Raw genomic sequence first — 15992 nt, 5'->3', positions numbered from 1 at the left:
CAATTTACCCACATGCTTCAGTTGTTTGTGTATAATTTTTATTGTGCCTACAATAGTAGAATATAAAAAGTTTGGTGATGTTACCAATGTTACCCTATTCTGAATAAACTTATGTTCTAAAACTTATAAATGTAATTATATAAATTTGTTATGGCTGAACAAATGTATTTTTGATACTTTTCAATTTATAGTATTTCCATGTAAACATGTAGAAATTGATTCCCTGCATTTATTGTTCATCCTGTATAGTGCCAATAAATATAGTGTGCATTTTTATTATGTATTGAGTAGTTCTTGAGTGTGCAGTTTTCATATTTTATTTTACCAACAATTAGAAACTAAGCTACAACAAATACAACTGGAATTATAAATCATATCCACAATTTACAAATTTACAGCTACTTCTTGACTACAGTGCATACAACATAATACTGCAAGTGACTCTGGATATTTACAATGGAATGCATACAGCCTCGTCTTAGCGCAGGTCTTCTGGATTGAACATACCCTGTGGAAAAAAATTCAAATTAACATTTCTTAATGATATACATATAGAACACACTGTATTAATTAGCAATTTTTATACCTACAAGATTCCTGCAAATTCTCCAACAGAGAAGTGCTGAAATTTAATTAAAAGTACTTCAGGTTGCATTATAGGGAATCTTTTACGTGTATTAACAACATGGTGCCCTGGGACAAATAAAAAAAAAATAGATTAGAACCATTTCCACATGTTGAAGTATGTGCCACTTTATTTGAACAGGAGTGTACACAAAGGATAACTTGACAGTGAGCTAAGTGCTTAACATTTCATTTGTTTAATCTTGCCTTCAAAGGTAACAGAGAGCATTTGCAATGCAACAATTTGTGGAAAAATCTGCCTTAATTTGGATTTTTGCTTCCATATTCTGCAAGAAACACTAATTGCATCACCGTATACATATTTACAGTATTTGAACATTTATTTTAAAAATACAAGACTTATTTTACTTACGTTTTGCAAGTATCTGGTTTTCCTTGAACGACATTTCGATTGATTGATTGATTGATTTAGGTTATTTTACTTCGCATTTTGTGCCTCGTGGCTAATTTGCGAAGATGGGGATGAGTGATGAAATTGATGAATGGACATTCACAAACAACCAAGCCCGAGCGGGATTCGAACCCGGGACCCTTGGCATCGCAGCGCGATGTGTTATCCACTCGGCGAACAATGTTTCGAGAACAACTGTTCCCTTCTTCAGGTTGAGGAGGCATCCCACAGTCAGTACGGGGTCATGAAATGGAAGTCGCGTTTTTATAATTTTATCATTTTTATTGGGAAGTGTTCTTTAGCCTGAGGGCTTGTTTTAAAAGGTTTTAACATGGATTCAATTTTTCCTTTTTTAATAACCAATGCCATATCCATTTTCTGGAATTTTGGGAGAATTGACATGGCTATGGTGTATTTTGGATAGCCTACGTAATTTAAGAACCTGAAGAAGGGAACAGTTGTTCTCGAAACATAGTTCAAGGAAAACCAGATACAAAACGTAAGTACAATAAGTCTTGTATTTTTAAAATACGTGTTCAATTGGTAATAGTGAGGAATTCGCACAATTAACTATGGATATTTACAGTACTTTTGATACCAGTGCCTGTCGAACAATTCTAACTACTGACCTCTTCGCAAGCCACAGTTATTAAATTGAATATTCAGTGTGCTCCAATTGTTTTGAGGTATTGCCCCAGCTATCACCACTTAGTTTTGTAGCTACTTCCATCTTTACAAAAGAATGTGATGAAAAACTGACAAATTGCATATTAATTATCACAGCAACAAAGTACCATTGTGAAAATTCATGAAGAAAAAGCAGAGCAAGATTTTTAGAGAATAAATAATTAAGGTTTTGGGTATGTATAAAAGTCTGAAGCTGTGCAGAAGCCTAGCTCTATATCTGCCAAAAGGCTAGCAGGATCTTTACCTTGGCTCTTCTCAATATGGAATCCTTGGATGCATCATAAGGGTGGTCCTTGGAGGGGATCTCCAGAACAGATGGGATGGGCTGCGTGTGGCCATCCACCACATGGCGGATCAACTCTGCAACCTGCAACATAAATGCAATTTAAACCGAAGGCCTGTTAAAAATATGACAATGAATACAAATGTTTTGCCACAGAGTACAAATTTGAATCTCACCCTTTACAATGATTTTCTACAGCTTTAGATTAATAATTAGGATGATTGATGAATGAACAAACTTTCGCAGGATGGACACAGCCACTGATGTGGTTACACATGGATGCAAAAACAGAAGAAGAACCAAACTATGGTTGCTTCCTAGAAATCAGGCAGATAGATGCTTTGGTATTCTGCAATTTGCCAGATTAAACCACACCATTATTTTGCACCAGAAGATGCATCAAAATGTATTATCTCCTGTGGTACTTGTTCTTAATATATGTTCTGTGGGCAAGGTAGGGTATATCATGCCAGGGTGAATCCAACAGTGGATTATTCTGCTATGTTATCTGGTTTACCACTTGTAAATTGGTGCAAAATTTGAAGTTGTCAGATTTCTGTTTTTGTTTTGCTTGCATGCCAGCATTGGCCTTATATTTCTATTATATCTAATTAATACACAATAAATACAGCATAGAGTAAACAACTTATCAGGTTTATTATTAAAAACTTATCAAACACCACAATGAAGTTTGTTGTACAAGAATGAGAACATCTTTGTTTTGTTGTGCAAGACTTGTAAACATGGTAATTGTGGTGCTGGTGTAGTGTGAAGTGGGAACTTACACAGGTACAGAAAAAGCAAGCTGTTTCTTAAAGTTCAATGAAAGTCAGTCCGCGATGGTTCCATACTACCTACAAGAAGCCAGCACCACCACCAACAAAAAATACCAGTGAGAGAAATATTTCGTAGAAATTGGTTGTTTGTGTGCGATGAAATACAGGAAGACCACCTAATGCAGAACATGTTGAGGTGGGGGAAGTGTTCCAACATAGTCCACAAAAATCAACAAGGAGAGCAAGCAGAGGATTGGCTGATGTTTCTCATTCCACAGTTTGAAGGGTGTTATGCAAGAGATTGTCACTCAGACCGTACAAGTTCCAGTTGTTACAAGTTGCAACCTGGTGACCAGAAGTGTGGCAAGAACTAGAATTTTGATGGGATGTGTGTCGCATAACTGACTGAAGGCACTTTGAACATTTGTAGACATCATAGAAACTTAAAGTGTTACTGATCGATACACAACAAGTATCATTCTTGTCCATATAGTTTAGTCGAAATAAATTCTTAAAGTTGCTTACTCTATGATACATCCTGTAAGTATATATACAAAAAATAAGAATTGTTGTGGTAAACAGGTCAAATTTTCATAATACACCACTGGAATCCAGTAGATGAAGAGCTACCAAGTTGACACTGTAAGTATATGCATGCTTGTGTGTGTTGACGTATTTCACTTGTAGAGGACGACACCAGGTAGTACCAAAATATATCAAGTTCCTACATGATATATGCTTCGTGCAGTTTTATGAACAATGAGTAAATTATGTATTTCAAAGTAAAATGTTCAAAAATTATTAAATTTGGGTCCGAGTCTAGACCACTTTGAACCAATTGCAATCTATGCCAACACCATTACAGTCCTCATTAGTACTGATACTTGAACATTGTAACAAATAAAATTATACCACAAACAACTTAGTGAAGCAATCGTTTAATCACATAATACCTGTATAAATTTAACAAAAATTTAGATTTTTTTGCATATATCCCAGGATAATTAGACTGCAAAAGTGTCGCATGCCGTTCTTGCAAACCCTACATGATACCTGGGCATTGGAAAAAATATCATCAATTAAATTTGAACCATGGAATACAGAAGGTTGCCCATGATAAAAAATAGTTGACTTTGAATTTCGCAACTGGCTAGTAAATCCCCTTGCGCCACCACCAATTGTGTTCGATGTGAAGGCCACAACCCGAACGATCGCCCGGCAGCGTAGTTTCCACTGTAGCAAACTCCTGCGTAGAATGGGAAGGGGAATGTCTTGCCATACTCCTTTAGCAACTTTCCCAAGGCCCTGCAAGGTACAGGGACGGCATCGAGCAAATGCCTGTGCGAGGAGTCCAAACTTACAGTAGTCCATTGGTGAGGCATCCGGGGATTTCACAGGGGTGCTGAACCTCTCCTGTATGTGACACTCTGTGAGGTGGTGTCCGCGTGCTTTGTGACATGCTTCCAATGAGAGGTTCTTCAGGATGATGTTGGAAACTGTGCCTTTTGAGATACCGTGGCGTATAGCCAAACTTCTCTGCGTTGGGGGATTGTCGTGTGTCACTGATGTCCTAATGGCATGCACTGTATTGGGGGTTCGAGCGGGCTGGGGCCGTGATCTCCTCACACTTTCGAGCTGACCACGTACAGCAGGGGCCTGTTGGGCACATGATCGGATGATGAGACCCACACCAGCTTTGCTGACGAATAAATCCTCTTCTTTGCACAGTTTCACTATTGCTGAGTGACTATAATGGGCAGCGGAAAGTCCACAAATGAACCCCTCCCAGAAAGCTGTCACTTTTACCTTCATCGTTCCACGGATCGTGCTCAACTGATACTGTTATCTAGTACAGGCCCCAGCTCTGTATCGGGACATAACATCAGTTCAATGTGTCGTTCGCGATGGCCAGCCAAAGTTGACTATTTTTATCATGGGCAAACTTCAGTATGGCAAGAAATTCACAGTTTTCTAGTTAAAAAAAAGTAAACAGTGTGACACTCAAAATTTACACAATAGTCCAAAATGGTATAATTCATAAACTTATCTTTTCATTTTCTGTTCTTTTATTTCATTATACCATAAATCATGATTCATCATTTCCTGGCACTCAATTGAAACAATGCCAAGTAATAAAGAAGTACAGTTCTATTACCTCGATTATAAACACAACTATAATTAAAATTTCAAAATCACTCTTTTTCGTTGAATGAACAAGATTAACTCCGTATATAGGGCAGCATGTCGGGAATGACCAGAAAAATCAACAGGTTCAACCTTACCGAGACCTCATTAGGACTGCGGACAGGAATTCCAATTTCCTGAAAACTATCGTGACTGGTGACGAAACGTGGTGTTTCTAATATGAGCCATTAACAAAGTGCCAGAGTTTGTTGTGGAAAAGCCAAAGGTCCCCAAAAGCCAAAAGTTTGCCTACAGAAGACCTGTAGACATCAAGACAATGCTCATAACGTTCTTTGACTCTGATGGGTATCATTCATAGAGAATTTGTTACCAATGGACAACGGAGTTCTGACTTGAGTTTTTGAAGTGTCTGTGGGCATGTCCACAATACCGACAACAGGGCACATGGTCCCTTTTAATTAACACTGCACAAAATCACCGGTCTGTGGTTGTCCATCAGTTTTACGCCTCCAAGGGGATTGTTTTACTTGATCATCCCCACTATTCTCCCGACCTGTCTCCTCCTGACTACTTCCTTTTCCCAAAACTGAAATTGCAGATGAAAGGGACCCAGTTTGATGCTGTTGCAAACATCCAAAGAGCTTCGATCGAGTATCTCAACACTACTCCCTTCAAACACTTCCCGAAGTGTTTTGAATAATATACAGCCAAGAGTGTAAATGTGTGTGTGTGCTTACTGTTTTCTCATCAGTGTCCGGAAAATTATGGGACACACGTGTCCCACATGATATACACATTGTCTAAAAGCAAGTATCTGCGTAACTGTATATATATATACTGTTTATATAGCTCTATTAATATCAGTGGGCACTGCCACCATTCCCTCAGGAGAATGTTCCCAGTGGCCACCGAAATCATGCATAAGTACATGCTTGTAGTGTATTAATTTGCTACCACATATTTTCATTTCCCAAAACATGAATGTCTTCTTCAATATTATTGAAGTATTTCATACTGACTATTTAACTAACTAACTCTAGCCTTCTTAAACCCGAAGGTTCATGGCTGCAGCAACACAGGCCTTCCATCTCTCCCTATCTTGAGCAAGATCTATATACTCTTTTCCATCCCTACCGATTTCCTTTAGGTCCATCTCAACGTTGTCCCTCCATATTCGTCTTGGCCTTCCTATAGGTCTCCTACCATCAGGTTTCCCAACAAGAATCCTGCAAACTCCTCTTTCCTCTCCCATTCGTGCCACATGGCCTGCCCACCTAAGTCTTCTTGATTTAATTATTCTAATAATATCTGGACATGAATACAAATTATGTAGTTCTAAATTATGTAATTTTACTTTCTGTTTCACTGGTGCATACTTTTATCATACTAACAAGCTTCATATGTATTCCAAACTCGACTAATATATTATATAATTTATCTCTTTTGACCGAATCATATGCTTTTTTGAAATCAATGAATACCTGATGAACATTTTGGTTATATTCCCACTTTTTTCAAGTGTCTGTCTGATGTGAAAAATTTGATCTGTTACGTTTAAATCCACATTGATAATCACCTATAATTTCATTAGCATATGGGGTTAGTCTTGTTAAAATAATGTTAGATAATATTTTATATGTTATTGAGTAGAGAAATTCCACGGTAATTATTGCAGTTCATTTTATCACCTTTTTTAAACACAGGAACAATTATGGATTCTTTCCACTGTTGAGGGATTTCTTCTTTATTCCATATTAAACAAATTAATTTATGAATATGACATATTAACGAATTTCCACCATATTTAATTAACTCAGCTGGTATTAAATCAATGCCAGGTGCTTTGTTATTCTTTAGCCTTTTAATAGCATTTTTAACTTCAGTCAAGTTAGGTTCTGGAACTAAAGGTTCTGCTGTGTGCACTTCATTTACTTCTGATTTATCTCCTACATGAACATTTAAAAGGTCATTAAAGTAGTTCTTCCATCTATTTAGAATATCGCTTGGGTCAGGTAGAAAATCACAGTCTTTATCTTTTATCAAGTTTACTTTAGGTTGCCATCCCTTTCTAAATTCATTTACACCTTTATATAAATCTCTGATATTTTTGGTCTTGCTGTTTGTTTCAATTTCGTTCATTTTGCTTTTCAAGTAATCTCTTTTTTTACTTCTAAATGTGCGGTTAACTTCTCGCTTTATTCTATTATAATTGCTTAGATTTGTATCATCAGAGTTATTTAACCACCTAAGTCTAGCCTGATTTCTTACTTCTATTAGATTATGACATTAATTATCAAACCATGGTTTACTTTTTCTCGGTTTATGGTATCCTATACTTTCTTTAGCTGCTGATTCCATTACATTACGTATTTACTCTTACTTACACTCTGATTTATAAGGATTATGTCTATGTCATCCCTCTTTATAAATCGCTTGAAGCAATCTTCTATTTCACTCACACTTGTATCTGAAATGAAAGAATGCATCATATTAAGAGCCTTACTGTCAAATGAAAGAGGTGAAGGAAAATACAATGAGAGCTGTTACAGCAACCATGTTGAACATGTACTTAAAGTTCAATTTTAAGATTCTCTGGCATCAGGATGGCATTCTTTTGTGTTATTACTAGGGAGCAGATTTTTAGGTTAAAAAAAATCTTACCTGTTGCATCGGAAGTCTGCTAAACTTTTATAGAGTGCCGACCATATGGTTGCAACTCAATCTGCAAAGTCTTATTTCACATAAAAATGCATAATTTAACCTTTAGCACAAAAAACACAATATTTCTGGTGAAAACATAAAATGTACATATTTTAGACATTCCAGACAAAATAAATGAAGTTAACGCATAAAATAGACAAATTAAAAAAGTAAAGTGCTCCCCTGTGCTTTGCACCATTCCATGAAAGCATGCCGGGAGTGTGGAGTTAGGACCTCACACTTTCTTGATCAAGACTGAAAGTGGGGGTGATGTGATCAGCACCACACCCTTGGCTGCCTTAACCCCCCAGTTTCCTCCTGGTACCCACTTTATATGATGCTGGGTGAGCGTGGAAGCCTCTCGAACAGGTAGAAAAAAATCTCAGTTCTCCCCTAGTCTCTTTCATGATAGTCAGATGCCCTAACAACTGAGCTACCGCAGCAAATCTAAGTTTTTTGTGGGGTGTGCTAGAAAAACTGAAAACTTCCACACAACTGCTTTGCAAAACAGTGAAGGACATTAGTGCAGTTGAAAGGAAATTGTCTATTAGGAACACACTTGCAGGTGCTTCGAGACAACGTCTGAAATCTGTTTAAAATAAAAAGATACCAAAAATGTGGAAAGTTATGACATCCCTCATTTCAAATGTGCACGTCTGACTATGTGTGATGTGGAAAGGTACTTCTCGTAAACAAATACTTTGTTCAGAGATAATCAGCGATCATTTAATGGACAATTTGGAAATGTGCTTTGTTGTTTATTGTAATAAATAGAATGCAACAAGCATCTAACACCCTGTTGTCACTTGTGAGTATCTATTTATTTGTTTGAAAGTTTCTGAATAAAAATATATTTCACTTTTAGCCACATACTTTCGCTGTTTATAGAACATAGAAAAAAAATATTTTAAAGTTTCTTTAGCTCCTAAAAATCTGCTTCCTAGTTATTACCAAGGTGAAATCTGGAAGTTTCCAGACTTCAGAGCTGGAACTGGAAATGAGAAGTTTGTAAATTCACGTGACTTGTGTTTGTTGAGCCTGATGTTCCATGAGAATTCAAGAATTGCTCACTTGAAAGCACTAGCCTTTTAAAATGAAAATCAAAAATTTCAGGCAGAAATTCTGTATTTGAACTGATATAGGTAGACATGAAGAACCCCCAGAATGCACCTGGCAAGATGTTTCAATGAAAAAAAGAAACACATCAAGCAATAAGCATAATGCAATCAAAATGGATATAATTATTGCAGAATACAACAAATATTAATCTGAATCCTAATTAATTCTTATCTTGTTTTATGTCATGCAATGTGGATAATATGTTTGAATCATATGCAAAAGGGATATATTTTTGAGTAACTTACTTTTATCAACCACCATAAAATTAGGATGCCTGTTCTTGTTTATTTCTCCAACGCCACCTAGAAGAAAACCCACACAAGTGTCCTGTAAAGAAAAAGAAAAGAGATTGAAAATATCCATTCAGTATTGATTGATTTGGTGTTTTAAGTCCACTTTATGCACAGTAAGGTGAATCGGGACTGGACCTACAGTTTAAAGTGGGATCCAAACCACTTGTATCTCCACCAGGTATTGAACCCGGGACCCCTTGATTCCATATCCATTCAATATGAATGTAAAATAAGATGCAATGAAATGTAGATTTATACCACTGTATATTAATGGTAAACTCTTTATTAAAAATATATACACTGTGATTCAGAAGTGATTGTGCAAAACGAAAGACCTGTAGCGAGTGCTAAAAATGATAAGCGGCCAATAACAAAAGGAAATGAGGGTGCAAGGTCATAGGTTTTTGTGTGAGGTAGTGTAGCTAAACACCGTTAGGAGCGCTACTCTCAAGATGGCGACATCGAAGTAAGAAAAAGAATTTTGAATGTTGAAACCAGATTTACGCCCCAAGATATCTTTTTGGGGGATATATATCAAGGAAACAGTGTATCTGCCTCCAATGCCACAAAATGTAGACAAACTAAATCAGAGCATCTCTGAAGCAGTGGAGTTGATTTCTGAGGACATGCTGGGACGTGTCTAGGCAGAACATGAGTACAGTCTTGATATATGCCAGGTCACCCTCACCACTGGCGCACACATTGAGCACGTGTAATGATGAGGTAAGAATTTTGGATAATTGAATTTTCACGTCAATATGGTTGTGGTGTGTCATTCCATGTCAGAATAAATAAAATTTAAGTTTTTACCATTATTTCTGAATCACCCTATATTTTTGATTCCACTTTTAACTATAGGTCCAGTACAGATGAACTTTTCTGTGCATAAAGTAGACCTAAAAATAAACTCAAACCATTAATTTATTGCTTATTGGCCTTTGAGGAGTAACGAAGTAAACAAATTTTGTACTAAACGGTAGTTTAAGAAGGTTGTGACGCTCATGAATTTTAGCAGATGTGTTTTCGCCGCGACTATTTTCACTAGGTCGTCAGAATAGCATGTAGGGCTATTTCTCACCAGTTGCTGGGAACAGCATATGTGGCTATTGTCACCAGCAAAAGTAATTACCTGAATCATACCATAACATTGTCTTTTATCTTACTTTATCAGGGTGTCTACTAAATGTGTTTTTAAATTCCAGGTTTGTCCAGGTCTATTTATATTATTTTCCAGGTCTATATTTTTTTAAACAAAGAAAAGCTGTTATTGTTAATAATCCCTACCAGAAGACCACATGAGAAAAATTTGCAGCAACAAACAAAAGCAAGCTGAGTTCTCACCTTTAACTGCCGTGTAATTCATATCCCTTGGTAGTAGTATATTTTTTACATTTTGTTTTTACTACAAAAGTTTTAAAAATTATTAATTTAAATTCTAAGCATATGTTAATTTATATAATTACATGTTACTGCATATTCTTCTTGGATTGGGAATGGCCAGTTTCTTTATTTTTACAAAATTTACTCATACTCAGTACTCGAAAAATCTTCTTTAGAGCTAGGCGCCAGCTCTGAAAATCAGGCGCCAGGAAACCTCCTACTATACTAAGGTGCGACCTATCTTGACAGTGACGTCGTAACAGCATTGCAAACCTACAGCATTCATACTTTCACTGTCTGCACTCGGAAAAAAGATTAAGATACAAGGGAAGGAATTTCAAAATGTCACAATGAGAGGATTTGTGCAGAATATAATAACGTATAATAAATAACCATTAAAATGAGCACGAAACATAAACATAATAAACTGTACGAAACTGATTTGGATTCAGATAATGAATGTGGGATGGCAACGTGCCTTCGAATGGCAAGTTCACGAGACTTGAGCACAAAAATATAGTTCCTTCGCGGTGGCTCAGTCGGTAACGCGTCTGACTACCATGCTCAAGGTCCCGGATTCGATCCCCGGCCGGGAACTTTTCTAACGGTGGAAGGGGCCCCGGCGCCCACCCAGCGTCGAATAACATGGGTACCTGGGGGAAACCCTGGGGGGTAAAGGCGGTCAGGGGCGTGATGCTGATCACATCACCCCCACTCACGACCGGATCAAGAAAGTGTGGGGCGTTACCCCCACACCCCCTATACACCTTCATGGCATGGTGCTATGCACAGGGGAACACTTTACCTTACCTTACTTGAAGCACGTTGCATTGCATACAGTACATGGAAATGTACTACAGATGCCAGATTCTGAAAAACCTTTTGAAATGAAGATTATCTGGTACGACTGTTTGCTGCAAGTCAAAATTTTAAAAAAATATGCGTGGGTTCGTTGACCCGAATCTCGGAGCAGGGTTGCAGGTCGAAGTGAGGGTAAGAGCGACTCTAAATTTGTCTACTGGTTGCCTCAGTGAGCGAGATCCGGGCAAGTGTTCCGCTTCAATCGCTTGCGTGTTACTTTAAATCGCATTGTAAAGGGAAAACTTTGAATAGTCATATGGGGGGGGGGGGGATGAGTAAACGTATTCGTATTTCCGATCTACTTCTGATGAAACGCCGATTTCAATTGTCACAAAAACGTTTAGGGGCAATGGGAAAACTACATTTACAACAGTGGGAAAAGTGGCTGCTACAATTGATTGAGACCGTGATCCATAAGCACATCAACAATGAGGGGTATTTTGTACGACCTGGGTTTGTATTGAGATAACGAAGCGATCGTAGACGACATTGTTGCTTGGCTCCACCAATGTCTGCGCCAATAAAGCGATATCGAATTGCTGTGAAAGTGAGTTAATGTCGGATTCGACCATTCTGTAAACAAAGCTTGGGAGAGCACAGCAGTTGTTTCACATGCAAGCATGTATTTAGGGGGTTCCATGGGAATCGCCCCCCCCCCCTGAAGACTTAGCAAGTACTACAATTAAATATTCAAAATTGTTTAGCATTTGTTGTACAATCGATGGTTATACCCCGCCAGCAGCGCCGACTTGTCAAAATTCTTGGGGGGGCTCTGATCACTGAATTAAATGAATGAATGACTCACTCCCTCCCTTTTTTAAAAATAAAAATTACGTCTTTGTATAGCAGTTCTTAAGCAGCTATTATATTCCTCATGCAAAAGATATGTAACATAAAAAACATTTAGAAAATGTTTCGAAGTCTTTTATGTCTGGTCATTTGTTTTTTAGATAACAATTAACATTTTTATTGAAAAGTATGTATTTACATTAAGAGGCCAACCTAATACTTTTATGCCGGCCTCGGTAGCCGTGCGTGTTGGGTGGTCGAATCAACCCGCTTTGATCCGGAGGTCTCGGGTATCGTACATATCAATATTGCCTGAAAGTCGTGTTTACGACCTTAAATTGTTCAGAATTCACTAAACAACATACTGGTATAATTGTCATACCAACTCGTTATTTTGAAACTCTTTTTAGTAAAAATGTTAACAATACTCATAATTATATATTTAGTATATAGTAATAAGTCGTGTGATTTGCTGTCTCTGGTCATAGCCCCTCCAAAGTTGATGGTTTAGCGGTCTCAGCCCCCAAAGTTGATGGTCTAGAACATTTCAAATGTGCATTTAAAGTTAAGTTCATGTGGCACAATTCAGAGTAAACTTTACAAGAGAAGCAAATTAATACATTAGATCCTCTTAAGCAAAATAATTGGGGGGCTGTGCCATCACATCGTTAACATTGGGAGGGCTCGAGCCCCCCCCCCCTCCCAAGCTCCATGGAGTCGGCGCCTATGTACCCCGCTGAACTTATTGAAAGGCAAGGAATTTGGCTCATACGGCTTCCAAAGATTTATGCACACTACTACGTATGATAATATGCATGAAATGTTAATCACAAAACTTACTTTTAGTCAATTCCAATAGGCAATTAAAAGCGATCACAGTACAATTATTTTTGTCTATTACAATACGATCTAAGTCCTTTTTTTGTTATTCAAAAAATATCCAATTCTATGTCTATTTGACATAAATTTCCTTGCCAGGGCTGTTGCTTTTACACAAATTTTGGCGATATTAACTACACGTTACATATTTTTACCGCTGTTGGTTTGACATGAAATGTATATGTGTGATCGTTATTTGCAATGTTTATATATATTTCGGAGTGATACATCAGTTGCAGTGCGGTCCCAGCTGACGTCACTGTCAAGATAGGTTGCACCAAGGTATAGCAATTGTGCATACTATAATAAGCTGAGCCAGCCACTGTGGTGGAGTGGTTAGCACATCACGCTACGATGCCAGGTGTCCTGGGTTCGAATCCCAGCCTGGGCATGGATGTTTGTGAGTGTTCATTCATCATATCATCACTCATCCCCATCGTCGCAAATAAGCCAAATATCAATCAATCTATAAGAAGCTGAGCATCACTGTATTAAAAACATCACTAAATCATGTGAGAAAGTGGGAAATGGGGGGTTCGGGGACAAGGAGTAAGAAATTGTTACCGATTCTATGGAATGTTCACAACGTTGATAAAAAAAATCATTTGCTAACTTACGCTGTACTGCAATTTGAACTTAGAATTTTCAAAATTTCGTACATGCAAACTTAGAAAATGGCAATATTACAGTCGCCAGGCTTACATTTTTAGTCACCATGGAGACCAGAATTTTTCGAGCCCTGCGCATACTCATACATACTTGGTCATACCCAGGACCCAGCTTTCACAGACTTTCTCAAAATAATAAACGAATAAATCCCTTGAATCACAGCATTCAAGTGGAGGCAGTGACACTCTGCTCAGGTATCCCTGTGGTCGCCATCCACGTACTTACAAAACATAAGCCTGTAAGTGAAGTGGACATATGTAGTGAAAATTGTATTTTTGAGAAAAATCCAGGTTTCTGGTTAAATTCCAGGCTTTTTCCAGGTTATCCAGGTACAAAATTAGATTCCAGGTTTCCCAGGTCAGTAGACAACCTCTTTATTATATTAATTGGAAGTGTTGCTGAACTTACTGCTAAGAAGTTATTTTAAATGAAAAGTAAATTAAACTTCTGTCACCAGGTGGTGAGAATAGAACAAAGTGCTGAAGACCTGAAACTACATGATCAGGTGTTGGGAAGTATTTACAGACGTAATTTAAGGTATGAATTTACAATACCGGAAGTATCTCTAATTGCGGCATGAATTTACAATACCAGAAGGGAGCGATTTTACAATACCGGGAATTTCTCCATTTTGTTTGAAATTCGGCATACTCACTAATTTTGACCCCCTAATCATGAATCTGCAGTTAAAATTTGGCGCTCACACGTGGAAATAGCAAAATAATCTAAATGAAGTTCTTATTTCTACACCCTCGATTTCCAAATTTCCCACCGAATCCGGGCTCTGCCCCTGGTGTAATTGACCTACCGCCCCCAACCGCTGACGCGGCCCCACCTCCAGTCCACTCCGCCTTTCTGTATCGAGTCCCTGTTAAAAGCATGTTAGAAATTGGCCAGATTCACCTGCCCCAAATTTTAAGTGCAGATTCGTGATCATGAGGCCCAAATTAGTAAGTATCCCAAATTTCAAACAAATTGGATAAATTTCCTGTATTGTTAAATTATACCAAAATTGGCGGTCATGTCTAGATATTGCAAAATAACCTTGTCAAATTACCGCTATGATTCTCCATGCACTAACATGAAAACCATTTTTCTGATATGAAGACGTCTTACTTTCCACACAACGGTCTTGCTACCAACGTTGCTCAAGTGTTGTGGAATAAGTGAGACCGGTTGTATGGAGGGTTGATTTGCATGTGAGAAAATGGTATCTTGCGTAAAGGTCGAAAACATGTTTGCCCCACGACCCATTCATGGTAAGGTTAGGTTAGGTAAGCATAGTTAAAATTAAGGGTCATCATAAACATAGTTTTGAAACGATAATCATTGCAAAAAATAGTTGTTTTTTCATAAATCAAGGGTTTTTAATCCCCAATTTTTTCGACTTATTTTGAAATTTCTAGACGTGACCGCCAAATTTTAACTGCAGATTCGTGATTACGAGGCCAAAATTAGTGAGTAGGCCGAATTTGATAGCAATTGAAGATACTTCCGGTTTTACTCCCCTAACTTACTAACGTGTGCATTTAGAAGGTAAATCATATTTCTTCCGTCTCAGTAAAGCCGTATACAATTTAATAATAATAAAAACTGGAGAAATTTAAGTACATAACTCAACTTGTCTAGGTTAGGCAAGAAAACCCATGTTTCATACTGTAGAGTGGTTATTTATTCCTAACTTCCGAAACTTGGTTAAGAGGCCGTTCGTTTAGTGTAACATCAATCTATAAGCAAAAGCGTTTAAAAAAAAAAAACACTTCGCAAATGAAAAACATTGCAGTTTTCTTGTATTCGATATGAACTCCTATTGCTACATCGCTAAAGCTGCTGGGACTACATCAATGCAATGAGGTCATCACAGCTCGAAGAACATTTTTAATGTATGTATCACTACACAATACCTCATCTCCAATTACTGCTACCAATTTTCCTTTAACTGCCGAATGTAAAGCCATAATGTTCAATATATAACGTTCTCTTTACGTGCACTCCTTAATATTGAAGAAAAATCATATGATGTTTTCGTTCGTTTTCTTTTAAGTTTTAACTGTGCATGGCAAAGAATATTCACCCGCGATTGTAGCACCAATCTCCTTTAAAAGCCAAAAATATAGTTTTCTAGTGTAGATCTCCTTGCACATTCAATTTGAGACGCTAATTTCTTACTCTCCATCTATTTAATCCTATGTTCATTCCTATGTTGTAAAACCGGAATAAACATTTCATATGACGCTGTATAAATTAAATTTATCTTTATAGCCGTATCCAGTATAATGCAAGTAGGGGATAGAGAAGTAAGCGCTATACATCTTTTAGACGTTGTCTTCGAAGAACACTAGAATCTAATGACGGATAACAATTGAATATCTCGT

At 37.5% G+C, this 15992-nt stretch overlaps 1 protein-coding gene across 1 annotated transcript; it reads right to left on the bottom strand.

Moving 5' to 3' along the window:
• Positions 1-301: 301 nt before the first annotated feature.
• On the bottom strand, positions 302-15679 carry Vha14-1 (V-type proton ATPase subunit Vha14-1). Its single transcript, XM_083111031.1, has 5 exons — positions 15522-15679; positions 8992-9073; positions 7312-7394; positions 1968-2090; positions 302-508 (listed from the first exon to the last, which is right to left on the bottom strand). Exons 1-5 carry the CDS (start codon positions 15573-15575, stop codon positions 479-481), a joined length of 372 nt encoding a protein of 123 aa, XP_082967157.1. The 5' UTR covers positions 15576-15679; the 3' UTR covers positions 302-478.
• Between the last annotated feature and the right edge of the window lie 313 nt (positions 15680-15992).

The sequence above is a fragment of the Lepisma saccharinum genome, chromosome 24 (assembly GCF_977018435.1).
Source record: "Lepisma saccharinum chromosome 24, izLepSacc3.1, whole genome shotgun sequence".
NCBI classification, from domain to species: domain Eukaryota; kingdom Metazoa; phylum Arthropoda; class Insecta; order Zygentoma; family Lepismatidae; genus Lepisma; species Lepisma saccharinum.
Note: the sequence above shows the minus strand (reverse complement) of the source record. Positions and strands in the feature narration are given on the sequence as shown.

Coding starts and splice junctions, on each gene's coding strand:
- Vha14-1 (XM_083111031.1), bottom strand. CDS start 15,575: ATGGCTTTACATTCGGCAGTTAAAGGAAAATTGGTAGCAGTAATTGGA. Junction 7,395..8,991: donor TTTTATGGTGGTTGATAAAA/GTAAGTTACTCA, acceptor CTTTCATTTCAG/ATACAAGTGTGAGTGAAATA. Junction 2,091..7,311: donor TAATCCTTATAAATCAGAGT/GTAAGTAAGAGT, acceptor TTTATGTTGCAG/GTTGCAGAGTTGATCCGCCA.